The sequence below is a fragment of the Sorex fumeus genome, unplaced genomic scaffold, assembly GCF_029834395.1.
Source record: "Sorex fumeus unplaced genomic scaffold, SorFum_2.1 ptg000063l, whole genome shotgun sequence".
Lineage (NCBI taxonomy): Eukaryota > Metazoa > Chordata > Mammalia > Eulipotyphla > Soricidae > Sorex > Sorex fumeus.
The window spans coordinates 5790036-5815747 of record NW_026606120.1 but is presented as its reverse complement, the minus strand read 5'-3'; the positions used below and the strand labels follow the sequence as shown (position 1 = coordinate 5815747).

Below are 25712 nucleotides of genomic sequence, written 5' to 3'. Positions count from 1 at the left end.
TTTATTCCATAAATACTTTTATTAAAAGATATTAATGTACAGAAGGAAAGGAGCTGATGTCAGGCTGTTTAGAGCCTTTTCTCTTTATCCTAGCTCTTCTCGTGTCTTGCCTACTTTTTTGGGCATCTTCTTAGCATGGGGATCTTCTAGTTCCTTGGCCTTGTAATAGTGGGGAGCAACCTCCAGAAGCCAACTGCTCTCAATCTCCAGTACCTAGAAGAGGAAAGATTCAGTAGTCCTTCCTTCTTACCTAAATTCTAATGTGTGTGTGAGATCAGAAAAGCTTTATGGCTGGAGACAGAGTACAGTGGTAAGGTTCCTTCCACTTGGTTCAACCCAGTACCCCATATCATCCCCCAACGACACCCAGTATGATCCCTGACCATCACTGGGTGTGGCACAAAAAAACAAAAAGGGTTCCTAGGGGTTAGACATAAAACTGGTAGCTAAGTACTTGCCTTGCAAATCTCTGGCCCTAGTTTTGATCCCTGGCATACACCTTTCCCTACCCACCACAAAGGTTCTCTTTTCCCCCTTTTCTTCAGAAAAGGAGGGTGAAGGGGAAAGCTAGGCTTTAATACACCCTAGCAGACATAATTCTTTATACCCAGAATCTCAAACAGGCTCTCTCTAAAGTACACTCCAGACAGCACATCTGCTGTTTGTTATCAGGGCCCCATTCTCAGAAACTTGAACACAATAGGCATCCAAGCACTGAACTAGGGAAGTACAAGGAACGGAAGTGATAGTACACTTGCCTTGCACACGGACAGCCCATGTTTAATCCCTTGCAATCCAGTGGTCCTCTGAGCACCACTAGGAGTAATTTCTGAGTGCAGTACCAGGAGTGAGCCCTGACTGCTATGGGTGTGGCCCAACTTCCCCCACCTTGTCAAAAAAAAATAGTCCCAGTGGTGTGAAGTCCTGGGTCTGATCCCCAGTACCATACACACGAATTCCATAGATCAAATATTGAGTATTACAATTTATGTCTTTTGGACCTTTTTGGTTTTTGGGTTTGGAGCCATACCTGGCAGTGCTTGGGCTGACTTCTGGCTCTGTGGTCAGGGGACCACTTTTTTTTTTTTCTTTTTGGGTTATTCCTGGCTCTGCACTCAGAAATTACTTCTCGTAATGCTCGGGCGACCATATGGGATGCCAGAGATCAAACTCGGGTCAGAGAAGTGAAAGGCGAATGCCCTACTTGCTGTACTTATTGTTCTGGCCCATCGGAATCACTTCTGGCTTTGGAGAACCATATGGGGTACCAGGGATCAAACTTGGAACAGCCACAAGGCAAGCATCCTATTTTGCTATACTTTCTCTCCTGCCCCAGTTACAGGTTTTGGATCTTAATAGTTGCTAAGATAGCTGTCAGGAGAGATGTCTAGCTTACCCTATTCTTAAGCGTAGATGTTTTCTTGAGTACTGATTTTATTTTAAGGGGACAACTTGCAGTATTCAGGGATGTGGTAGTGTGGAGTGAACCCAGGGTTCCTGCATATAAAGCCTTTGAGCCATTTCCCCAGCCCATGAACCTACAAGGTTTGGTTTGGTTTGGTTTGGTTTTTCTGGTTTTCGAGCCACACCTGGCTATGCTCAGGGCTTACTCCTAGCGCTGTGTTTAGGAGTCACTCGTGACAGGGCTCAGAGGACCATACGGGAGGTCAGAGATGGAACCTGGGTCAGCAACATGGAAGACAAATATCCTACTCGCTGTACTACTCTCCAGCCTAGGTTATTAGGCAACCAGAACACCACCTCCAGTGCAACCTCTAGCTCCCGGGCAAGGGATGGGCCCCTCACCTGTCTCATGAACTCCTTGGTAGTCAAGACGAGCTCATGGTAGAGCAGCCAACGTGGCTGTTCCTCGAAGAGAGACGAGTTGGGATGAATGAACACTGTCTGGTGCTGTTTCACAGTGCGATAGCCACTGCGAGTTAGCCTTGCTGTGTGGTAAAAGTAACCAGCAGTGATGGCCTAAAGAGCAGACAGGAAAGAAAGTCAGTGGGAAGGCCAGACATCCAGGAAGCCCTTGGCATTTGCTGCTTTCCTCATTCGGGCTTTATGAAAAGCACAAAGGTAAGGATGAAGTCCATGAGAGGCCTACCGAGAAGGAAATGCAGGGATACAGGCAGACTCACAGGGAAGGCACTCCTAGCACCAGGGGGAAAGGACTGATACTAACAAGACGGAGAGCCACAGGCCCTCGGAGAAGTTTACTCCCTGGGAAATACCGGGTAGATGGCAAGCAGAAAAATGCTGACCTTGCGTACACGGATGTAGTCCCCCTGGCAGGAGCTGAGACCAACTTCCACACGTTCCAAGAGTCCCTCCAGCTGCTCCCGCACATCCCGGGCTCTGCGCATTGATCTGAACTGTACAAAGTTCTCATAGCACCACTGAGAAGAGTAACCACTTTCAGCCCACTGAAACAGCATTAAAAAGAAGGGGTAAATAAACAGCAAGGTGGAAGGGGTCCATGTCGCCCGCATTTTCATTCCCCCAAGCCCAGTGACCTGTGTATAGACATTTAGGAGAACCAGGTGGTCCCCACCCGGGAGGAAAAAATTGACACGGGCATTGTCTGCATGGACCACTTTGTCCTTGGGTCTGTAGAAGATCGAGTTGTTGACAGAGAGCATGGCAGCCACCGTGAGGATCTCTTCTGAACAGCTATACCTGCAGCGGGAGAGGAAAAGCATGCTGGTTAAAAGTAAGATACCTGGCGCTGGAGCAATAGCACAGCGGGTAGGGCGTTTGCCTTGCCACATATAGTCCCCGGAGCACCACCAGAGGTAATTCCTGAGTACAGAGCCAGGAGTAACCCCTGTGCATCACCGGGTGTGACCCAAAAAGCAAGGGGGGAAAAAAAAGCAAGATACTTAAGCATCCTGGGGGAAAGTGATCACTGTGTGATGCATATTTTCACATTGGGATGGCTGGTCAGGATGGTGACTACAGAGTACTCAGATTCTGGTATCAAGAGAATACAGAATGCCAGGGACTGAACCCGGGTTGGTCACAAGCAAAGCAAGCACCCTACCTGCTGTACTCTCTCAGCCCCAGGATGTCTGTTTCATGCTTTGTCCCCTAGAGTTGAATAAACTTGGTGCACAGCCACCCATCGCAACATGCAAGCCTACAGTCTCTGTCTGTAACAGTCCATGTTCAGGTTACTAAAAAACTGGTAAAAGGCCTCCCAAAGCTGCCAGAGATTAGCAGTTTCAGGCACTAAATCACTACTTGGCCAGCTTTAGCTCTCATGTAGCACCAAGAATAAGGAAAAACACTAACAAATTCAATAGCAAATGGATGAAAACCATGTCCATAAAGTCCTTAACAACAGTAGAAATTTCTTTAATTTTTATGTAGGGGTGGCGGTGATGACGGGTGGAGCCCACCCAGTAATGCTCAGGGTTTTGCTCCTGACTCTGCACTCCAGAATCTCTCAAGGTAGTCTTAGAAAACCATATAGAATGCTGGGAATCAAACCTCAAATGGCTGCATGCAAGGCAAGCACCCTACCCACTGTAGTAAATTGGTTTGTTTTGGGGTTACACCCAGCGATGCTCAGGGGTTATGCTCGGCTCTACACTCATGAATTACTCCTGGAGGTGTTTTCGGGACCATATGGGATCAAATCTGGGTCAAGGCAAATGACCTACCCACTGTACTATGGCTCCAGTCCCTACAACAGAAGATTCTAAACTGCCTGAGGAGGAATTGAAATAAGCAATCCTCTGATACAGCACTTGGCTTGAAAATACAAAGTCACCAGTTCAGTTCCCAGCACAGGGGTTGTGGAATGGGGAAGAGAGAACAATAGCAACAAAAAGCCTCTCCAAAAAAGGGCCAGGGATATAGCTCAGCAGCAGAGCTATACTCAGCAGCTTTGCTTTGCGTGTGTGAGGCTCTGGGCACGATTTCCGACATGGAAAAGTACAGAGCATTAATTCTCTCCATGTTTAGGCTATCTTTGGAGGAGAGAATCATTAAGCTTACAAAAAGCTTGATGAAAACAAAAAACTCATTCAAGCAGAAACAAAGGAATGGAAGAACAGAGCACTCAGCAGAATGGAAAAACCTAAAATTCAACAGGTGACCTCAAAGACAATAAAAAGAGGTAAAGGGGGCCAGCCTTGCGCGTGGGCAGGTTTGATCCCTGGCATCCCATAGGGTCCCCTGAGCATTGCGGGGTGTGGCCCAAAATACCAATAAATAATAATAAAAAGAGGTACAGAGCTGGGAAGAAAGAGCTGGGAGTATACCTTGATACAGTGGAACCCGGTTTGATCTCCAGCACCACATGGTCCCCTGAGCATCATCTGGTACAGTCCTGGAGATAGCTAAGCACAAGGTCCAAGCAATACTGAATCCTCAATCCTCTGCAATGAATTGGTGGCCCAACTGGCCAAGAATCTCCAGGAAGGGCCCCCACTCCCAAAAAGAAGAAGAATTTTTTTCAATGAAGAGAATTTAACAGGGGCCAGAGCTAAAGTACAGTGGGTGGGGTGTTTGCCTTGCACGTGGCTGACCTGGGTTTGATCCCTGGTACCCCATATGGTCCCCTGAGCACTGCCAGATGTGATCCCTGAGCATAGAATCAGATGAGCCCTGAGCATCCCCAGATGTGGTACAAAAACAAACAAAAAACCCTCTTTAACTGTTGCTGGGAAAGTCATCTCTAGAAGTGTGGAGACATCTCAAAAACTAACAATCGTTTGTTTTATATGACCCAGAAATTCTATTACTTGGTATCCATCACAGCACTAATTAATGGGAAAAGATAAATGCACACCTATGTTCACTGCAGCACTGTTTAATATAGCCAAGATTTGGGTTTAGAGAAAGGACAGGGGTTAAAGCACTTGCCTGGAATCCAACCACTCCCCAAGCACTGCCAGGGGTCACTAATCAGCACAGAGCCAAAACAGCTCCTGAACACCGCTGGGTGTGGCCCACCCAAAATAACCAAGGTTTAAGTCATAGAGACAGTTCAACAGACTAAGAACAATTTTGCATATGGGAAGACCTGGGTTCTATCCCCAGAACCCCATGGTCTGCTGAGCATCCATCAAAATAAACTTGATACACCAGAATAAACCCCAGAGCACTGTTGGCTCAAACACCAAAAAAGCAAGAAACATCCAATAATGGGCTGGATAATATAGAAAGGAAGCCATGTGCCTTGCACATGAGCAACCCAGGTTCGATTCCCCAGCATCCCATATGTTCCTCTGAGTACTGCCAGGCATGATTCCTGAGTGCAGAGCTGGTTGTGGCACCTACCCATTCCCCCAAAATAAAATTCAACAACAGATGAGTGGATTAATGTGGTATGGTGTGTGTACACACACATATATAATGGAAGATGAATTATTGCCTTTTGCTACTAGGAGGTTAGAGTTAGAGGGAGACATATTAAGCAAAGTAAATCAGAGGAAAGAGAACAAACACTAGAGGAGTTCATTCTTGTGGAATACAGAATAAACAAAGCAAGGGAATGAATGGGCAGTGTCCAATGATAACAAACCCTTGACCTTTGACTACAGAGCTGAGGTAACAAGCAGTGGCAGGAGAAAGGCTGGGGAGTGCAGGGGCTGGAGCGACAGCACAGCAGGTAGGGCATTTGCCTTGCACGCGGCCAACCCGGGTTCCATTCCCAGCATCCCATATGGTCCCCCAAATACCGCCAGGAGTAATTCCTGAGTGCAGAGCCAGAAGTAATCCCTGTTCTCTGTCAGGAATGACCCAAAAAAGCAAAAAAAAAAAAGGTTGGGGAGTGCAGAAGGATGATATGAACTAAAGTAAAAGGACAATGGTGGAGGATCTTTGGCAGTCTGGTGGTGGTGGTGGTGATGCAGAATTTTGTACACAAAAAACATGAACACTAGAGTAATCACATTACTACAAATACAGTTTGACAAGAAAAGCCATCCCTCTCTCTGCAGCTACATCCAACCTTAGTAAGTCACTGAATCAGTCTCAGCTAATTCATCCCTGGCCCTAGTGTGCTTGTTAACTGTGACTATTGATAACATCATGAAAATTGAACGGTGTCATATCAATACTGTGGCCCAGAACATGGCAGTATGAGTTCTTTGAAATTTTAAGTTTTGGGGCTGGAGCAACAGTAGGGCATTTGCCTTACACACAGCCAACCCAAGTTTGACCCCCATCCCATATGATCCCCTGAGCACTGAGCATTTCCAGGTCTAACCCAAAAAGAAAAAAAAATTAAGCTTTGGGGTGCCAGAGAGGTAGTACAGTAGGTAGGGCATTTGTTTTGCAATCCAGGTTGAATCCCTGGCACGCCATAAGGTACCCGGAGCCCACTGGGAGAGATCTTAAGTGCAGAACCTGGAGCAAGCCCTTGACAGCACCAGGTGTGCACCCACCCCCACCCCAACAACAAAAAAAACACCACCAACTTTTTTTTGGTTTGGGGCCACACCCAGTGGTACTCAGGGCTCCTAGTTCCAAGTACTTTTAGTTCCCTACTCATCCTGGCGAGGCTCAGGGATCATAGTAGGTACCAAGGAGTGAACTGAGTCAGCTGCATGCAAGGGAAGACCTTACCCTCTGTTCTATCTCTCCAACCTCAAAAACACATTCTTGTTACAGAATAGTATGGAAGAGGGTCAGAGATACAGCTGGAAGGTCTGAAAAGACCTTTGCAAGTGGGAGTCACAGTTTCCATCCCTGGCATTTCATTCCCCTAGTATAGCTGAGCACCACTGGTGAGGTCCCTCAAAAAAAAGAGGAAAAAATAGTATGAAGGGGAATTAAGTGAGATAACAAAGATGGACCGTGGGCTGAAGTGACAGTCCAAAAGGTAGGACACTTGCCTTGTACACAGGTGACCAGAATTGGAGCACTGTCAGGAATGATTCCTGACTGAAGAGCCAGGAATAACCCCTGAGTATTGCCAAGTGTGGCCCCAAAACAAACAAAAAAACCAAATACAGACACAGAGATAGGAGGAGAAGAATGGCCAGTTTATACGCTGGAGGCCAGATCAGAATGGGGGACTTACTTCTCAGAGGCCAAGATCATTTTAGACAGCATTGGGTCCACGGGAAGTTCTGCCATCTTTCGACCAGACTAGGGAGAGAAAAGACAAGAGCTGATGCCTACCCTCCTTCAAGTGTCGCTCCATTACCCAAGGGGTCACTTTGAGCCCCTCTGCCCTTCTCCAAGCCCGTCGCCCCGCCTCACCGTGGTAAGCTCCCCGAGGTGGTTGAGGGCTCCCAGAGCATACAGCTGCTCCAGTGCCAGCATCAGAGTCTCATATGGAGGAGGGTCCAGGAAGTCAAAATGCATGAGGTCATGGATCCCTAGAGGAAGATGGAGGGGTTAGGACAGTGGGCAGCCCTTCAGTGGACTAGTGGCACCAGTTCCACTGTCCTCCAGGAGCACTGGGCAACCCAATCACCTAAGCTCTTCAGCAGCAACACAACATTGCCCAGGCTGGTTCTCTGGATCTCGGGCACTGTGGTTTCCTCCAGCTCGTGCTGATATGCCCAGGCGGTATAGAGGCGGAAGCACTTCCCGGCTGCCACCCGGCCTGCCCGACCCGCTCGCTGATTGGCTGAGGCCTGGAAAGAAAGGAGAGGCAGGCTGGCTGACAAGTGGGAAGGAACAGAGTGCATCGGGAAGCCACCCGAGAAGACCCCCGCTGCTTACACCCTGCGCTCGCTCGGAGAAGCCCCACAGGCCTGAGTGAAACCTTCAGGCAAGCTCCCGCAAGCCCCTCCAGGAGACTCAGCTGCAGCACAGGCCCACCTTGCTACAGGGCGTGACCGTGAGTGACTCCATGCCTGTGCGGGGGTTGTAGCTCTTTTGCTTACAGAACCCTGGATCCAGCACGTAAATGATGCCCTCGATCGTCAGTGATGTCTCTGCGATGTTCGTCGCCACAACCACCTGAGTGAGATGAATATGGGGTCACCCAGTACCCTAACCCATCTACTCAGAAATTATAATCCTGAAAATAAAAAGAAATTCTAGTTCTGAAAGCATTAGAGTCAAACAGCAAACAGGCACACAGTAGAAGCCGAGTTGCTAAAGTGAACAGAAGGGTGAGGGGAAGTGAATTTTTTCTTTTTCTTTTTGCTTCTTGGGTCACACCCACTGATGCACAGGGGTTACTCCTGGCAGCACTCCGGGGACCATATGGGATGCTGGGAATCGAACTCAGGTCAGCCACGTGCAAGGCAAATGCCCTATCCACTGTGCTACTGCTCCAGCCCCCCTATTTTAAACTGTTTAAACTATTTGATGTTTTATTTCAGGTACTGTGATCTACGATATCAATAATGGCAGGTTTCATGCAAAAATCATTCCAACACCACACCTTCCACTACCGTGACAGATTCCCTCCACCATGTCCCTGTGTCCCCCTACTACCCTCCCGGTCCTATCCCCCTACAGTGATGTGCTTCCTATTAAAGATCAGGTCTCAGTCCTTAGTAGGAAGTTTGTCACTGTGACAGAAGGTATAGGCCAGGGAACAGGGAAAGGATAACAACAACGATAGAGGGAAGTGGATAAAGACTGGGAGCTGAAAGGAGGTAAGGCATATAACTATGCAAGATGCCGTATGTAATAGTACTGGGGGCTGGAGACATAGTAGAGCACGTAAGGTATTTGCCTTGCATGCACCTAACCCAAGTTCGATACCCGGCACCCTATATGGTCTCCCAAGCGCTGACAGGTGTAATTCCTGAGTGCACCAAGAGGAACCCCTGAGGATCACTGGATGTGACACAAAGATTGAAATAAAATAAGCTGCAGTGCCTAAAAGGTGGGGAGGGGGCAGAAAATAGAAAAAAAAAAAGTGCCTGACACGGGGCAGGAGGAAACTAGGGACACCTGCAGAGGGAACTGGACACTGGTGAAGAGACTAATGTTGAAATACAGTAGCCTGAAACTCAACCAGGAATAACTCTGTAACCTTGTAAGATTTGTTCAGTTTTATTTTAGCTCTGGTTTCTGGGCCTCACCCACTGATGCTCAACTCAGGTGTGATTCTATAAAAATAAAGACCAGCTTTCAAATCTGGAGAGATAGTAGAGTGGGAAGGATATTTGCTGTGCATGTGGTTGGCCTGAGATCCATTCCAGCACCCCATATGGTCCCCCAAGCCTACCAAGAGTGATCCTTTGAGCACAGAGCCAGGAGTACACCCTAAGCATCAGGTATGGCCCAAAGATCACAACAGTAAAGGCCAGTTCTCAGTTTTTGTTAACTTTGAATATTTGTTGTTTCTATACTATCATACTTTATATCCACACCAGGGAAATCATTCTATCATTCTGTATCTGTCCCTCTCCTGACTAGCTTCAGTCAGATCTATCAACATCGTCACAAATTATAGGATTGTCTTTTCTTTCTTTCCTTTTTGTATTTTTGGGCCACACTTGGACACCAGCAATGCTCAGGGCTTACTTCTGGTTCGGCACACAGGAATGACTCCTGGCAGTGCTCAAGGGTCCATATGGAATGCCGGGTATCGAACCCAGGTCAGCAGCATGCAAGGCAAACACCCTACCCTCTGTACGATCTCTCTGACCCTGATTTCATCTTTTTTTCGCTGAGTAAAGAAGAGGATTTAGAGGTTTACGGAGATGGAGACGCCCAGTCCCTGCCTGTCTTCCCACCTACACTTCCATCTTCACTTTCCCACTTTACTTCCTGTAATAGCTTCCCGAAGGGTTTCCCTACTGCTCCTACTCCAACCCGAGTTACATGGCATCCAGAATGATCCTTTTATTTTTTTTGCGGGGGGGGAGGGGAGTTGAAACATACTTGACCAGGGCTTATTCCTGGCTTTGCACTAAAGGATCATTCTGGCTGTGCTCTGGGTATCAGATGGGACGCCAGGGTTTGAACCCAGGTCGGCTGCATATAAGGCAAATGCCCTACTCTCTTACTATCGGTAAAACTGGGGGCTTGCCCTGCAAGTAGCCAGCCTGGGTTCAAGCCCTGGAACCCCATCTAGTCCCCCCACCAGCACTGCCAGAAGTGACCCCTCAGCACAACTAGGCATAGTCCCCAAATCAAATAAATAATAAAAAGACAAACCATCCCATCCCTCATCCATCCTTCAATGGCTTCCCACCCTACAGGATAATTCTATCGAAGACCTCAGAGCCCTGAATCCTCCATCCCCAGTTGCCCCCTGGCTCCTAAGTGTATCTGCCTTGCTGGCCGCCATCCACTAGCCAGTGCCCACACCATACCCAGGGCCCTGTAAAAGCTGTCCCCTCAGCTTGGTGGCTCACTCTTCTTCAGGCTACAATCTCGGTTCCCCCTCCACCTCATTCAGGCTTCACTGTCTCTTATCAGAAAGGGAGAAGCCCTCCCTGCCCCCACAAGGAAAATCTGTCTTTTTTTTTTTTTTTCATTTTTTTCTTTAGTTTTTGCATCATCCCTGGTGATGCTCAGGGGTTATTCCTGGCTGTACACTCAGAAATCATGCCTGGAAGTGTCCAGGGGACTATATAGGATGACAAGAATCAAACCTGGTCAGCCAAGTGCAAGGCAAATGTCCTACCCACTTCATTATTTCTCCAGGTCCGCTTCTTGCCAGTTTTTACCCCAAGAAGAGTCCACCTCCTTCTTCCTATGTATGCTGCACTGTATCTACTCAGAGCATCTGTATGTTCATGGTCTAACATCCTATAAGCTCTTTGAGTTGAGGGACTTCAGACTGTTCCGCACTATATTCTTATCCCCCAGAACACTGGCATGTGGGAGGAATTAGTTAAATACCGGTTGAATGAAAAGTTTCATCTTGATAAAAATCTTTCGACTGCTACTCAATCGTCTTAAGTCCAAATTCTCCTATCTGCCATCAAAAGCCCTCCCTGGCGCCAGCTTGGAGATAGCTCAAACGGCTGAGCACACGCTTCCCACTTGGGAGCACCAGACTTAACCCCTGACAGACAGAAGCAAGCCCTGTGCACCAAGCTGGGAGCGGTCCCTGAGAACGGGCAGGTATAATCCCCCAAACTCTACCTGCTTATCCTGAGCACCATCAGGCTGGCCTGAGCAACAACACAGCATCAGGCCCGAGTACTAAACACTGCCCTGAGTGATCCCTAAGCAACATCCCCACCATGAAACAAGCCCGCCCTGGTGGCAGTCTGCAGTTACTTTTAGAGGCTGTGGAGACAGAACAAAGAATTAAAGGTGCATGCCTAAAAAGCACAGGGTCCTGGGTCTGATTCCTGGCACCTTTCAAGCACTGCAGGGTGTAGCCCTGATGGCCCTCAACACTGCAGGGGAGACCCTAAAACAAAGACAAAACAGATCAAGCTGTGAGGCCAAAGTGATAGTATAATGAACAGGGTGTCTGCCCTGCACATGGCTGATCTGGGTTCAATCCCCAGTACCACATATGGTCCCCCTCAGCCCACCAGGAATGATTGCTGAATGCACAGTCAGTAACATTCCCTGATCACAACCAGGTATGGCCCAAAAACCAAATTAAAAACAAATCTTGACGATCTCCCACAACTTCACATTGAGAACCACCGTACCTTCTAGATCTGTGTTTCTCAACCTTTTCTAACTATGGCCCTCTCCCCACCTTGTTTTCTTCCTGTGCTCCTCTGTCCTACTAGATGTTCCCCATGTCTCATGCCAAGGTCTATTCATGCAACTGTCACCTGAGTGAGAGCAGAAATGCTATTCTAAATTATACTATGACCTTAAACACATCTTGGGCCAGCCCAATGCTCTGACACAGTTTTTCTTAAAGGTTCTGATCCAGATCAACCCTACCCGGCCCCCCAAGTCCCCACGTGTGCTCTGCAGATCACCCACACTCTTCCACCCTCCACAGCTTCAGTGGCAAGCAGCTAACTGCGACAGCCTTGAAGCTGAGAAGCGCCCAGCGCCCACCAGGATTACCTGCTATCACTGCTAGCTACATAGACAAACCCAGAGAACGTGGGTTTCCCCACTTTACCTTTCGTGCTCCCGGGGGTGTGGGCTGGAAGATTCGAGCTTGCATGTCAGAAGGCAGGTTGGCATAAATGGGCAGCACCAGGAGCTCAGGGATTTTGGACCCCAGGCGGCGGCAGCGATCCTGCAGCATCTCACAGGCCGCCTCAATCTCCTCCTGGTATGCAGCGGGAACAGCGGCAGCGCCAGCGTCAGAGGAGGCCCACCCGCCAGCCCTTCCCAACCCTCCACCCTCCACCCCCACGCCACATGTGCACCTGTCCTGTCAGGAACACCAGGATGTCCCCAGGGCGCTGGGTCACATGGATCTGCAGCACTGACACCACACAGGCTTCCAGGTAGTCAGCCTCCGGGGCCTGGGAGTGGGGCAGGGACCGTCACTGCACAGGCCTCACCCCCCCCCCCCCGCCCCCGACAGAACAGGCTCCCTGTGCACTCTCCCGGCCCCACCTCATTCCCTCACAGTTGAATACCGTCTCGCACCTTGGTATAGAAGATGTCAACAGGAAACCTGCGACCAGGGATTCGGAAGACGGGGGCATCATCAAAGAAAGTAGAAAAACGGGCAGTGTCCAAAGTGGCTGAAGCCACCAGGACCTTGAGCTCTGGTCGGAAGCGAGCGACATCCTTGATCAGCCCGAAGAGAATGTCTGTGTGGAGGGTCCGTTCATGAGCCTCATCCACCATCACCACGCTGGAGAGAGGAGGTGGCGGTAAGGAGGAGAGGCGATGAGGCAGGAGGGGAGGGCGGGAAGCAAGGAGTCCCCGAGGGAATGTGAATGTTGAGAGAGAACAGGAGGCAGGCACTTGCTAACAGACCAAAGATTGGAGCAGGAGAAAGAAAGTTGCATATATATTACTAAGTTAGGAGACTCAGAAATCAGGGTGGAAAAGCTCACCCTGTGCCTCACTCCTGAAGGTCTGCAGATACACAGCAGTAGGCCCAGAGGACGCTGGAAGCTTCTAGGCTGTTCTCTTGGTAATGCCAATTGATCTATTCACCCCTACCAGTCTGAGTTCCCAACGTTTGTCAGAGTCCTTTATATCTCTTTTTTTTTTTGCGTTCTGGGTCATACCCAGCGATGCTCAGGGGTTACTCCTGGCTCTGCGCTCAGGAATTACTCCTGGTGGTGCCTGGGGGACTATATATGCCCGGGACTGAACCCAGGTCAGCCACATGCAAAGCAAATGCCCTACCCACTGTACTATCGCGCCAGCCCCTAACCCTCACTTTTGTTTCCTCTGCTGACTCTACTGGACTCGTGATCCTGATCTAGAAAGATGAGAGCTTTGTTCTGGCCCTGGCTCCAGCCTCCAGATTTCAGCTGCTGCCGTCTGCCCAAGCCAGGAAAGGCGCAGACTGTGGATTCTGACCTCAGGTTTTCTGCTGGTTTGTCCTACTGGTGGTGACCGGCTTCTCCTTGGCGTTCCCTACCCCCAATCCCTCTTTTGTTTCGCTTTGTTTTGGGGAAATACCCAGCCAAGCTCATGGCGGGATCACCCCTGATGGGGCTCATGGACCCTATGCGGGCAGTTCTGAACCCAGGCCCTCGTGTGAAAGACAAGCACTGTACCCACTGCACTACGGCACCAACCCTGCTCCAGTCTTTGCGTCCTGGGTGGCAGCAGCCTGCGGGTGTTCACCCTCCTTCCTCCGTGAGAAAAACCCACACCAGGGGTTCTCAGGGTTCTCTACAATGGGTCCAGTCACGTTTGTCCCGCTCCCCACTGTGAACCTCCAGGACCACAAATTCACAGACTCCTTGAAGCTGAAGGCAGATCCATGTCAGCTGGCCTGACCGTGCACGGTAGCACGGATCTCGTCCTTCAACACATGCTCCAGGAGGCCTGCGTGGCCCACTGAGAATTCACTCCTCACAACCCATATTGTCATAACACGACCCCAAAGGGACTCCAGCAGAGAACTCCCATGGCCCCTGCGATCTTGAACGTTCCAGGGCTCCTTATGTTGTGCTGAAATCTGTCTCCTACAGGAGACAAATCTGCCTCCCCTTTGGCTCTGTTTTGTCTCTGGTTCCTTCTGCCCTGGAAAAGCCCCTCACATTTCAAAGGGCAGCAGGAAGTGCCCTCCAGGGGAGCTGTCCATAATTCCTCAAGTGAGCGTCACAGGATTTTAGGTCCCACAGCACCACTCTACTGCCTGGATGCTTTCGAGACTCCAGAAACAATTAAGGGAGGAAAATTGTCTCTTCTACAACACGGTCCAGGAACACTGGAACCGAAAAGCTCTACAAGAAATGGCAGATAAATCAGAAAACCACTGCCAAAGTAGCTGGGTGGGAAGGTAGGAGAAAAAGGACAGAGGTGAATAGAAACAGAGAGAGGCACGGGATGGGGGCCGGAGCTCCAGGGAACTGACTTGGTTGGCAGGGATAAGGCAGGGGACGCCCCCGCAGGAGATGGCCTGCGTGTACCTGTAGCTTGCAAGGTCAGGCTCAGAGAGGAACTCCCGGAGCAGCATCCCGTCGGTCATGTAGCGGAGGACCGTTCGCTCTGACGTGCAGTCCTCAAAGCGGATGCTGTAGCCAACCTGTCAAAGGGATCAAGGGTGATACAGATTGAACTGGTGCCGTCCAAAAGAAGTGCGGAGCGAGGGGTCGAGGACTCAGCCCAGACCTAGAGAGCACAGCCCGGAGGGTAACGTGAGGGAGGCCTGACGCTGCGGGGACCCCATCACCCATGAGTCCGAGGAGATCTCACCTCATTCCCGAGTTTCACACCCATCTCCCGGGCCACTCGCGCAGCCACACTCATCGCTGCCACTCTCCTGGGCTGGGTGCACGCAATCTTCATACCGTTCTTTGTGTAACCCTGGGTAACAAGAAACAAGTTTACTGGGACCAAGGGATGTGGCTCAGTGACAGAGCAAATGCTTTCTAAGTACGAGGCCGCAAGTTTGATCCCCAACACTACTCCACATCACTGGGCACAATTCGTGGCACTGCCATTTGAAGGTGCTACAATAAATGCACGGACATTTTGTGACCACAATAAATACGGTCCTGGGACAGAGAACTGCTGTAGTAGGTACAGTGCCTGCCTTTCACACAGTCAACTTGGGTTTACCCCCAGCACTGTATATGGTGCTCCAAGCTCTGCCAAGAGTGATTCCTAAGCCAGAGGATTGCTAGATAGGGCCCAAAACAAAGATGTGGCCCTGTGTACCACAGTCAAGTATGCAACTCCCAGAAATCACAGCAGTGACAATGACAACAGAAAGGGGACAAAGTTCTTAAAAAGAAGGAGGGCAGAAAGAAGGAGATTTTCCCTTTTCCCTTTGCCAAGAAGAATTCAGAAAAAACAAGGCAGGGTTAGGGGAAAGAAGGACCAGACAAGAAGTGCACAGACAGACAGATAGACAGATATAGGGTTACCCAAAATGACTCCTCACCCAGTCCGAGCAGGCCTGAGCAGTCCCAGCCCTTGGATTCAAGTCCAGGGGCCACCCAGAACTTGAAAAAAAATCGAGAAAACAAATCCTTTGTGTTTTTCGGTTCTTGGGTCACACCCAAGCTATCCTGGAGATGTTCAGGGAACCAACTAGAACTGGAACTGAAGCCAGGCAAAAAAGCACAAGCTCCAGCCTTTTGAGTTACTGAAAAAAGGAGTCACTAAACTCTGTTCTTTGGCCTGCAGAAGCTTTGGCCTGATGGACTAAGCTGGTTGGAGAGTGGGGAGGTCCACGGCCATATTCATCATCCACCACTAGTGGTTTAATGTCCATCCAACCAGAAGGTGCTAAACTCCTACCAATCATGGACACTGGCAGAAAGTGACACTAAAAGGAATATAGTGCAGGGCCCAAGAGAAAGTATGGGGCTTGCATTGCAAGTGGTCAACCCCAGTTCAGTCCCTGGTAGCATCAAAGTCAGGAGTGACCCTGAGCAGAGTCAGTAGTAAGCGCAGAGTACCGAAGGGTGTGGCCCTAACAGACCCCCCCCCCCCCAAAAGAAAAGGGACAGTCTTTTTTGGTTTTTAGGACTACACCTGCTAAAATGCTCAGAGCTTACTCCTGGCTCTGTGTTCAGAAGTCTTTCCTGACAATGCTCAGGGGACCACAAGCAGTGCCAGGAATAAAACTGGGGTCACCACATGCAAGATAAGTATCTTAACCCTACACTATCTCTCTGACCTTAAATATGGTCCTTATCCTCAAGAATCCCAGGCTTGGGGTAAGAGATAGCTCAACGGGTTAAGCACAAGTGTGGTATGCAGGAAGCCTGAGTCTGATATCAGGCATCACCCAGTCCCCTGAACACAGAGCTGGGAAGAGCCAGAAAACTGCTGGTGTAGCCCCCAAACAAACAAAAACAACCTCATGGGGCCAGGAGATAGTTTGGTGGTTAGGATGCAGCCTGGCATACACCTGACTCAGGAATTCCACTTAGGAAGCCCTGGAATTCCTAAACACGGATTGGGAGCCCTCTCCTCCACCCCCTAACCCCAGCAAAAATAAAAAAATAAAAATTATGATTTGGTAGAAAGACTAAATGTTCAAGGGGCTGGAACGATAATACAGCAGACAGGGCATCTGCCTTGCTCGCGGCCGACCCAGGTTCGATTTCCAGCATCCCATATAGTCAGCTGAGCACCGCCAGGAGCAATTCTTGAGTGCAAAGCCAGGAGTAACCCCTGTGCATTGCCGGGTGAGGGTGAGACCCAAAAAACAAAAGAAAACAAAACAAAAAGACTAAATGATCAAGAGTAGAGTAGGTAAGCGATAGCTCAAAATGCCAAGTAAAAGGAATTCTGACAAGACAGAGCTCACAGCCTGGACCCTAGAAACCCAGAGGGCGAGGGGGACTGTACCTCCTCAAACAGGTACTGAGGGATCTGGGTGGTCTTCCCGGAGCCTGTTTCGCCCTCAATGATGAGGATCTGGTGGTCAGCGATGGCAGCCAGGAGCTCCTCGCGGAACGGGAACACGGGCAGGCTGCGGCGCACGGCCTGGATGGACTCTTTCTGCTGAGCCTGGGTCGGCATCGGGGGAGCTGATGGCTCCTGGGAAGGAGAAAGGGGCTGAGTGCCGCAGTGGCTGGCTGGTCCTCTCCGGGTGCACCAGAGCCCGCCACTCACCTCATCACCCTGTAGCTGAGTGGCCCGAACAAACTCAATGGTTTCCTCTTCCTCCAGCACCAGCTGGTACTTGGGCTCCTGGGAAGCCGCGTCTCGAGCCCCAAACTTCAGGGAGGCGGCCCCGAGCCGGGCTTCCTCCCAGCGCCGCTGCTCCTCTCCCGGGGCCCCCGACTCCTCCTCCACGAGGTCCACAGCACGCGCCGGCTAAGAAGAAATGCGCCCAGGAAGCACAGGCAGGACAGGGAAGGGAACCTCCCAGCACTGCCCCACACCCCGAGGTCCTCTCTCCGGGGCGCCGGGACGCTCACCTGTCCCCGGGTCTCCTCCGGCATGTGGTAGCGATTTGTGGCCTCCAGCTTCTCCTGCTCTCCGGCAGCACGGTACTCGCGGGCCAGATCACGCACCCGCTTCTTGTACTTGAGCTCCTGCCGCTCGTGGCGGCTCAGCTCCACGTCGCCGAAGAGGAACTCCTCGTCGGCCAGCTCGGCCTCCAGGTCCTCGAGCTTCTCCCGCTCCCGCTTCGCCAGGTACTCGCGGCGGGACTTCTTCCGCAGCTCGGGGACCTGGTTCAGGACAGGGCAAGTCACATCTTCATGCTGGACCAGTAACCCCTTCGCCAACCCAGGGGGAAGAATTACAAATTCCGGGCTGGAGAGATAGCACAGCAGGTGGGGCGTCTGCCTTGCACGCGGCCGACCCGGATTCGATTCCCAGCATCCCATATGGTCCCCCAAGTAACTCCAAGAGTAACTCCTGAGTGCAGAGCCAGGAGTAACCCCTGTGCATCACCGGGTGTGACCCACAAAGCAAAAAAAAAAAAGGATTACAAATTCCCTGAGAGGCAGCTGGAAGGTCATTGCCTTTGCCTTCCCTCTCCAAAGTCAGTAGTCTCTGTGGCAAGGGCAGGGAGGGAACCTTAAGTTTCCAGAGGTCCCCCAAGCACTGCAGGGGTAATCCTGGTGGCCAGAAAAGTATTGCATCTCATACTCTGAACCATCTGGCCTAAGAAACACTTGGGAGGTCCCCCCCCCCATAAAACAAACATAAAAACAACAAAATAGGGAGAGGCTCAAAGGGCTGGAGCTCTGCCTGGGGTCAATCTCCAACACTTAACAGTCCCCTAGCAGAGCCCGGTATGACCCCCCCCCCCAAATTATGAAGAAAAGAAAAATGAAAGGACTTCAATTTAAGGAGGGGATAAATAACTTCTATGCACACAGCTGGAAGAGTACCCAAGTGCCTGGGCCAGGCTTCTCCCCTGACAGTGCTCCATTTAGCTTTGATGAGCAGGTCTCTGATGCAGCCTTCCAAGACCCACAGCCTGCCAGGCCCTTCTCAGCTTCAACCACCACCCCACCACCCTCCCAGGGCCGCAGCAACATCACGACAAATGCCCACCCAGTAGGACTCTGATTCTGTTGAACGGTCTTTCTAGATTTCCTTTATTTTTTTTAAATAAGGCCCGAGCGGGCCCAGTAACGTCTCCATTGGAGACTTTGTTGTTACTGTGTTTGGCATATCGAATACTCTCGTTAGCTTGCCGGGCTCTCTTTTTTAAATCTTTTCTTTTTTTCTAATCACCATGAGAAATGCAGTTTCTGCTTTATTTATTTATTTTTTTTGCTTTTTGGGTCACACCCAGCATTGCTCAGAGGTTACTCCTGGCTTTGCACTCAGGAATTACTCCAGGCAGTGCTTGGGGGACCATATGGGATGCTGGGAATCGAACCTGGGTCTTCCGGGTACAAGGCAAATGCCCTATCCGCTGTGCTATCGCTCCAGACCCAAGAAATGCAGTTTCAAAGCTGTTCATGACTGAGTTTTAGTCACACAAGTATAACTTTCTTATTTATGCTTTGAAGATATAAAACGAAGCTTGTGCTCAAGGCTGATCTGAATACCTAAAATGGATTCCAGTTTGGAAAGAGCAATTACTAAAGTCATTCGGGGCAACTGCACTGCAGACAATTCTTACTTATGCATAAAAGTTATGTATTGGTCATCAAGAAAAACTCAACATTACCAGACTAACATACACCTATTAAAGGACCATCAAAATATTTAAAACAGGGGCGAGAAAGATAGTACCGTGAACAGGGCATTTGCCTTGTATGCAGTCAATCAGGGTTCAATCTCTGGTACCCCCTATGGAATCCCTGGCACTGCAGGGACTGAGCAGCACCACATCCTTGGGCCAAGCACTGAATCCCCCAGGCCTCCTGAACACTGTTTGGCAGGACCCAAAAGAACAAAACAAAAAAGACCATCAGTTTTTGTTGGCAGGGAGACGGTTTAAGCTGCAAATACATGCTTTGTATACAGGGATCTTGGGCGTGATTCCTGGCATTACAGTCTCCCAGTATTGTCAGAAATAACTTCCAAACACTGAACCAGGAGTGACCCAAAAAGGACCAAGATGTATAACTGAAAAAGTGGTAAATGAAAAAGAAAAACAAGAGAGGTTGCACCATGAGAGGTCTCAAGTCCGTGGTCACAACCATCCTGTTCTGTGAGTCAGGAAAGACCTGAGATTATTTTTTTCTGCTTGTTTCTGGGCCACACCCAGCAGTGCTCATGGGCTTACTCATGGCTCTGTGCTTCAGGGATAACTCCTGGAGATGCTCAGGGGACTGTATGTGGCATATTCCTGGGTTGCACCATGCAAGGCAACTCTCAAGCCCCCGAGACCCTCCGCCAGAGACAGGGCACGCAGTAGCATCCCCACCACCTTGCTTCAAATGTCTTCTCCCCGCCCCTAAAAACAGGCTCAGAAAGTCAATCCTTGTGTCCTGTGAACTGGGCTTCCTGGGCACAGACACTCACCATGGCTTTACGGTCTTCCTCGGCGATCTTGAGGCGCTTCTGAGCCTCTTCATAAGCCTAAAAGAAACCAAGTGTAGATGGGGATAAGGCCAAAAGCCCCATGCCAACAGCTGTTCCCCACACCTTCCTTCTCATACTGCGCTGTTTCCAAGTTCACAGAATTGCCCTGGCCACAGGACCCCAGAGGTGACCAGATCTGCATAGGCAGAAGGTCTTCTCTTTCCTACAACCACAATTCGCACTATATACAACCTCAATTTCTTTCTCTTTTACTCTTTGGTGGTGGTCTGGCTCTAACCCAGATAAGAGGTATCACACATGCCAGGCAAGAACGCTACCACTGAGCTACACCCCTGGCCTCTCCACCATAGGCTTGAAACAAGGATCTGCCTGGGATTTACACACCTTTTTGTCCGACCGCTCCAAGACACTGCGAGTCCGATCCTTGTCGCGCTGCCGTACCCGCTCGGCGAAGGCGTCTCGTTCTTCCAGGTCCTGCAGGCGCTCTCGCTCCGTCCGCTCCCACTCATCCTCGGACTCTGGCTTCTCTGTCTGCGGGGCGCTCCCCCTGCAGCCCAGGACACTCAGAAGGCTCACATCTCACCAGCCACCCACCCCACCCTCTCGCCCTGCTTCCCACTTACCCTGTCTTCTTCCTTTTATCAGAGACCTCTTCCTCCTCCTCTTCTTCCTCCTCCTCTTGCCGTTTCTTCCTGAGGTGTTTCCGCTTCTTCCGCTTCTTCTGCTGGCTATTGTCGGGCCTGCCTACGGTCTCCTCACTGCTCTCCTCACTGTCTTCCAGCAACCGGTAAGATCGATTCTTCTCCAGCAGAGCTCGGGCCTCTCGCTCAGCTGCCCGCGCTGGCTTTTCTACCACTGCCTTCCGGGGTACCTGTGGGCAAGGTAGAATTGAAGGGGGTCTGAAACATCCCTGACCTCTGTCCACCTGCTCAGATCTATTACTAAAGAATCACTGTGGGGGGCAGAGCGATGGTACAGCGGGGAGGGCGTTTCCCCGCACACAGCCAACCCAGGTTCAATCCCCAGCATCCCATATGGTCCCCCAAGCACCTCCAGGAGTCATTCCTGAGTGCAGAGCCAGGAGTAACCCCTGTACATCGCCGGGTGTGACGCAAAAAAAAACCATGATGTATTCAATATGCCAAAACACAGTTAACAAGAAGTCTCATAATTGATACGTTACTGGGCCCACTCAAACAAATCGATGAACAACGGGAGGACAGGAGGACCGTGATTGTGATAATAATAAAGACTTCAGATTTTTGTTTTTATTTTTAGGCCACATCACACGGTGCTCAGGGGCTACATCCACCTGTGTCTTAAGGTCACTCTCGGTGATTTGGAAAGCTATGTGGTGCTGGGGACTGAACCCAGGACTGTGTGCAGAGTACATGCTCCAGCCCTTTGAGCTCTCCTGACCTACCAACGAGCTGATATGAAACCAGACTGAACAGGACCTCTCATCTTCTGAACTTATTTGAATCTGTCCCACACACCAGGTACTTGTTAGGTACTAGAAATTCAGGAATAAGTAAAAAACCGAAAGTCCTGCACTTATGAAATTTACATTCTCAAACCCACTCCTCAACTGCTCTGCCCCTGTGCTTCCCTGCAATGGATTCATTCCTACAAAGACTGTCATGATGCTGAGTCCCCACAGAGACCTGCCAGGAGCCAGGCACTTCACATTCGAGTGATACAAGGGGTGAACAGATTAACATCATTCACATCTTCAGTGCACCTACATTACTTTTGTGGGGAAGGGAGGGCGATTCAGGGACATACTCTGTGCCTTATTTCATGTACCATCTCTCCTGCTCTCACCTCGTGGATTTTTTTTGTGTGTGTTTTAAGGGTTTTTGCTTCTTTTCTTCTTTTTGTTTTTGGGCCACACCGGGGATGCTCAGGGGTTATTCCTGGCTCTGCACTCAGTTAACTATTCAGGGCGGTGCTCCGGGGACCATATGGGGATGCTGAGGATCGAACCCAGGTCAGTCACGTGCAAGACAAGTGCTGCACTATCCTGCTGTACTGTCACCCGATCCCCTCCCCCACCACGGAGGACACAAGGAAAACAAGCCTGAAATTTGAGTTTTTCCACACTCACTGGGTGTCAGTTCTGTAAAATGCTCTGCAGGGTACAAAGTCAAGAAAAACAGCTCTGCCCCTCAGGAGCCCCTTCCTCCCTTCTCGTCCTGACAAACTTTAGGGAATTTTCCTGCCTCCCCTACCCACACGTACAGTCTCGCTATTCAGTGTGGTCAGGATCTGGTTAGAAACACACAAACTAGGGGCCGGAGCAATAGTACAGCGGGGAGGGCATTTGCCTTGCACACGACCAACCCGGGTTCAATCCCCGGCACCCCACATGGTCCCAAAGCACCGCCAGGAGTAATTCCTGAGACCAGAAGTAACCCCTGAGCATCGCTGGATGTGTCCCAAAAAGTGAAAGACAGACAGAAAGAAAGAAAGAAAGAAAGAGAAAGAAAGAAAGAGAAAGAAAGAAAGAAAGAAAGAAAGAGGGATGGGAGGGATACTGGGATCACTGGGGATGGAGAATGGGCACTGGTGGAGGGATGGGTACTCAATCACTGCATAACTGAAACCCATGCACAAAAACTTGTAATGTCCTTAACTGTACCTCATTATGTTTCACTAATAAAAATTTTAAAAATATACTTTAAAAAAAGGAGATGAGCATGCTTTTCATGAAATTTTTTTTACTTCATAAATTTTTGAAGGCAACAATAAATTTCGGTGAAATAGCTGATTCATGCCAAGTTGTGATTTAATTTTTCTGAAAATAGGCTTGGTAGTTTCAATTTAAATAAAAATTGTAGGGGCTGGAGCAATAGCACAGCAGATAGGGTGTTTGCCTTGCACGCAGCTGACCCGGGTCCAATTCCCAGTATCCCATATGGTCCCCTGAGTACCGCCAGGAGTAATTCCTGAGTGCAGAGCCAGGAGTAACTTCTGTGCATCGCCAGGTGTGACCCAAAAAAGAAAAAATAAATAAACAGAAATTGTACACAGAGGAAAGAAAAAAAAAGAAAGAAAGAAAAAGAGACACAAACTAGGAGGAAAAGAAAGAAAAAGAGAGAGAGAGAGAGAGAGAGAGAGAGAGAGAGAGAGAGAGAGAGAGAGAGAGAGAGACAAACTAGGGCCCCAGACAAAACGAGAGCTGGGAGTCGAGATATCTTGCTGTCTAAGCACTGAGCGTTCCGAGCACTGAACCCAACAAGAAAGAAAGATAGGGGGGAAAAAAGAGAGAAAGAGAGAGAGAGAGAGAGAGAAAGTGAGAAAGTGAGAAAGAAAGAAAGAAAGAAAGAAAGAAAGAAAGAAAGAAAGAAAGACAGACAGACAGACAGACAGACAAACTAGGGCCCCGGACGAAACGAGAGCTGAGAGTCGAGCAATCTTGCAGTCTAAGCACTGAGCGCTCCGAGCACTGAACCCAGCAGCACCTAGCACAGCACCCGGTGAACGCTCCCACTTAACCCCCGCAGGAGCAGAGAGCCCGGCCCACCTGGCCGGCCGGTCCCCGCCCCCCCCCCCCCCCCCCCGCGCCGAGGCTCCCGGGTCCGGCCCGCCCCAGCCGCGCCCATCCCGGCCGGAACCTTGTTCCAGAGCCGCTGGGCGAAGTCCCGCGCCGGCCCGCCCAGGTCCAGAGTGTTGGTGTCTCGCAGGCGCTGCACGAACTCCTCGGCCGAGGCGCAGCGCTGCGCGGTACCGATCAGGAACTGGGCCACGTGCCGCTCGCTCAGCCCCAGCACCGAGTGCAGCTCGTCCTGGACCCAGCGCTCCAGCCCCGCCGCCGTCTCCATGGCCGCTGCTGCTCCCGTCAGCGGCCCCGAAGGGTCTCGGCCAGACGCGCCGGCGGTCGGGCCGGCCGGAGACCTGGGGCCCTGGGCCGGAGCCCCCGGCCGCCACAGGAAAGCAGCCTCGGCCCCGCGGCTCGGGTTCCGAAGCCCGGAGCCGCCGCACCGGACCGCCGGGGCCGGAAGCGTTCGCCCTTTTCCGGCCTCGGTACTACGGCGGCCGAGCCAGGTCAGACTTCGCCGGCGACCGCCGAAGCGCAAGGTGCAGGGTTCTTATCCGCCGCCACTCCGGTCATCTGCTGCCCCCTAGTGGTCGCTACTTCACTTATTCATTCATTGAACAAATGTGGGCCACACTTGAGCCTCTTGGGATACAGCAGCGAGCTAAACCCACCGAGAAAAAGAAATCCTCTTACCGAATTTCTATTGAAGGAGAAAGAGAAGACGCGGAGATGTATCTGCGCTGGGATTAAGGCGCTTGTCTTGCACGCAGTTGACCCTGATTCGATATAGTCGCCAGGCCAGCAGTGATCCCTGAGCAAGAGTCAGGAGTAAGCACCGCTGGAAAAGAAACACACACACACACACACACACACACACACACACGTAGGTTCTCTGAAGTCAAAAATAGAGAAAGCTGTATGTGGTAATGGAGATTCTGTTTCAAATAGGAAGGTCAGGTCTACGCTGCTTAATAGACTGAGGCTGATTAGGGATCTTTCTAGGATTGTATCTGAAGCAGGAGTAAGTTGTACACAGGTTAAGTATAAACAAATCTCCAGCACTAAGAAACTTGAGGTCTGGTGGAGCAGGGGAGACACAACAGCGTACTTTTTGTTGTGGCAGCCTCAAAAAGTTTTTAAATTTATTTTTGTGTTTGGGGCTATACACAGTGGTGCACATAGTTTACTACTGGCTGTGTGCTCAAGGATCATTCTTCGTGGTACTCGAGGGAATATGGGGTGTTGAGATCAAACCTGGGTGACCTGGATTTAAGGCAAGTTTCCTATTCACTATACTATATCTCTATATCTCCAGTTTTCTCATTTTTAAATGTTTGATTGTTTGTGGATTTCACCTAACAGACCAGGAGACTGAAGCCAGGGCTCCCAAACGTACTCTAGCCCTATCTCAGAAAGTTAGCTTTGTTTTTTGGAGGTTCTTCTGTTTTGTTTTTGGACCATGCCCAGCATTGCTCAGGGCTAACTCCTGACTCTGCTCAGGGATCATTATTGGTGGGTCTCAGTGAACCATTTGAGGTGCTGGGGATATAACTCACATTGGCCATGTGCAAGCCAAGCACCCTACCTGCTGTACTATTTCTCCGACCCAGAAAATTATTTTTAAAAACTCTGCAGAACCAGAGCAATAGTATAGCAGGCGGAGTGTTTGCCTTGCATGCAGCCAACCCAGGTTTGATTCCCAGCATCCTATATGGTCTCCTGAGCACCACTAGGAGTAATTCCTGAGTGCAGAGCCAGGAATAACCCCTGAGCATCACTGGGTGAGACCCAAAAATCAAATAAATAAATAAAAGTAAAAAATAAAAAATCTCCAGGGATAGGGCGCTTGCCTTGCACCGACCCGGCTCTATTTCGGTCTCCAGAACCCTGTACGATCCACCAAGTCCCACTAAGAGTGATCCTTGAACACGGAGTCAGGATTAATCCCTGAGCTTTGCTGGATGTAGCCAAAAACAAATCTCAAAACTAAGAAATGCGTGAAAAGTGTTATGCATTTTTTTGCTAAAAGCACAGAAATTTATTAGAGTCTACTTATTTAAAAATAAGTGGATGGGGCTGGAGTGATAGCACAGCAGGTAAAGCATTTGCCTTGCACTTGACGGACCCAGGTTCGATCCCCAGCATCCCATATCTGGGTGTGACCCAAAAAGCAAAATAAATAAGTGGAGGTTAGGGATGGAAAGATTGTGCAGTGGGTAGGGCACTTGCCTGCACAAGCCCTAGCTGGGTTCAT

General features: G+C 50.1%; 1 protein-coding gene across 1 annotated transcript; it reads right to left on the bottom strand.

Moving 5' to 3' along the window:
• Positions 1-10: 10 nt before the first annotated feature.
• Positions 11-23789, bottom strand: DHX16 (DEAH-box helicase 16). The gene is made up of 20 exons (XM_056127663.1): positions 23535-23789; positions 20541-20788; positions 20302-20464; positions 19897-19953; positions 17382-17636; positions 17074-17277; positions 16807-16998; positions 14698-14808; positions 14412-14527; positions 12460-12670; positions 12234-12332; positions 11981-12133; positions 7789-7929; positions 7439-7601; positions 7222-7340; positions 7040-7107; positions 2520-2682; positions 2268-2429; positions 1807-1980; positions 11-213 (listed from the first exon to the last, which is right to left on the bottom strand). Exons 1-20 carry the CDS (start codon positions 23739-23741, stop codon positions 85-87), a joined length of 3135 nt encoding a protein of 1044 aa, XP_055983638.1. The 5' UTR covers positions 23742-23789; the 3' UTR covers positions 11-84.
• Positions 23790-25712: the final 1923 nt, after the last annotated feature.

What these genes read in the sequence shown, in the direction of transcription:
- DHX16 (XM_056127663.1), bottom strand. Translation starts at nt 23,741, where the DNA reads ATGGAGACGGCGGCGGGGCTGGAGCGCTGGGTCCAGGACGAGCTGCAC. An exon ending in CTCAGTACCTGTTTGAGGAG is followed by an intron (nt 14,809 to 16,806) that starts GTACAGTCCCCC and finishes CTTGTTACCCAG; the next exon opens with GGTTACACAAAGAACGGTAT. An exon ending in CCAAGGAGTTCATGAGACAG is followed by an intron (nt 214 to 1,806) that starts GTGAGGGGCCCA and finishes TTCCTCTTCTAG; the next exon opens with GTACTGGAGATTGAGAGCAG.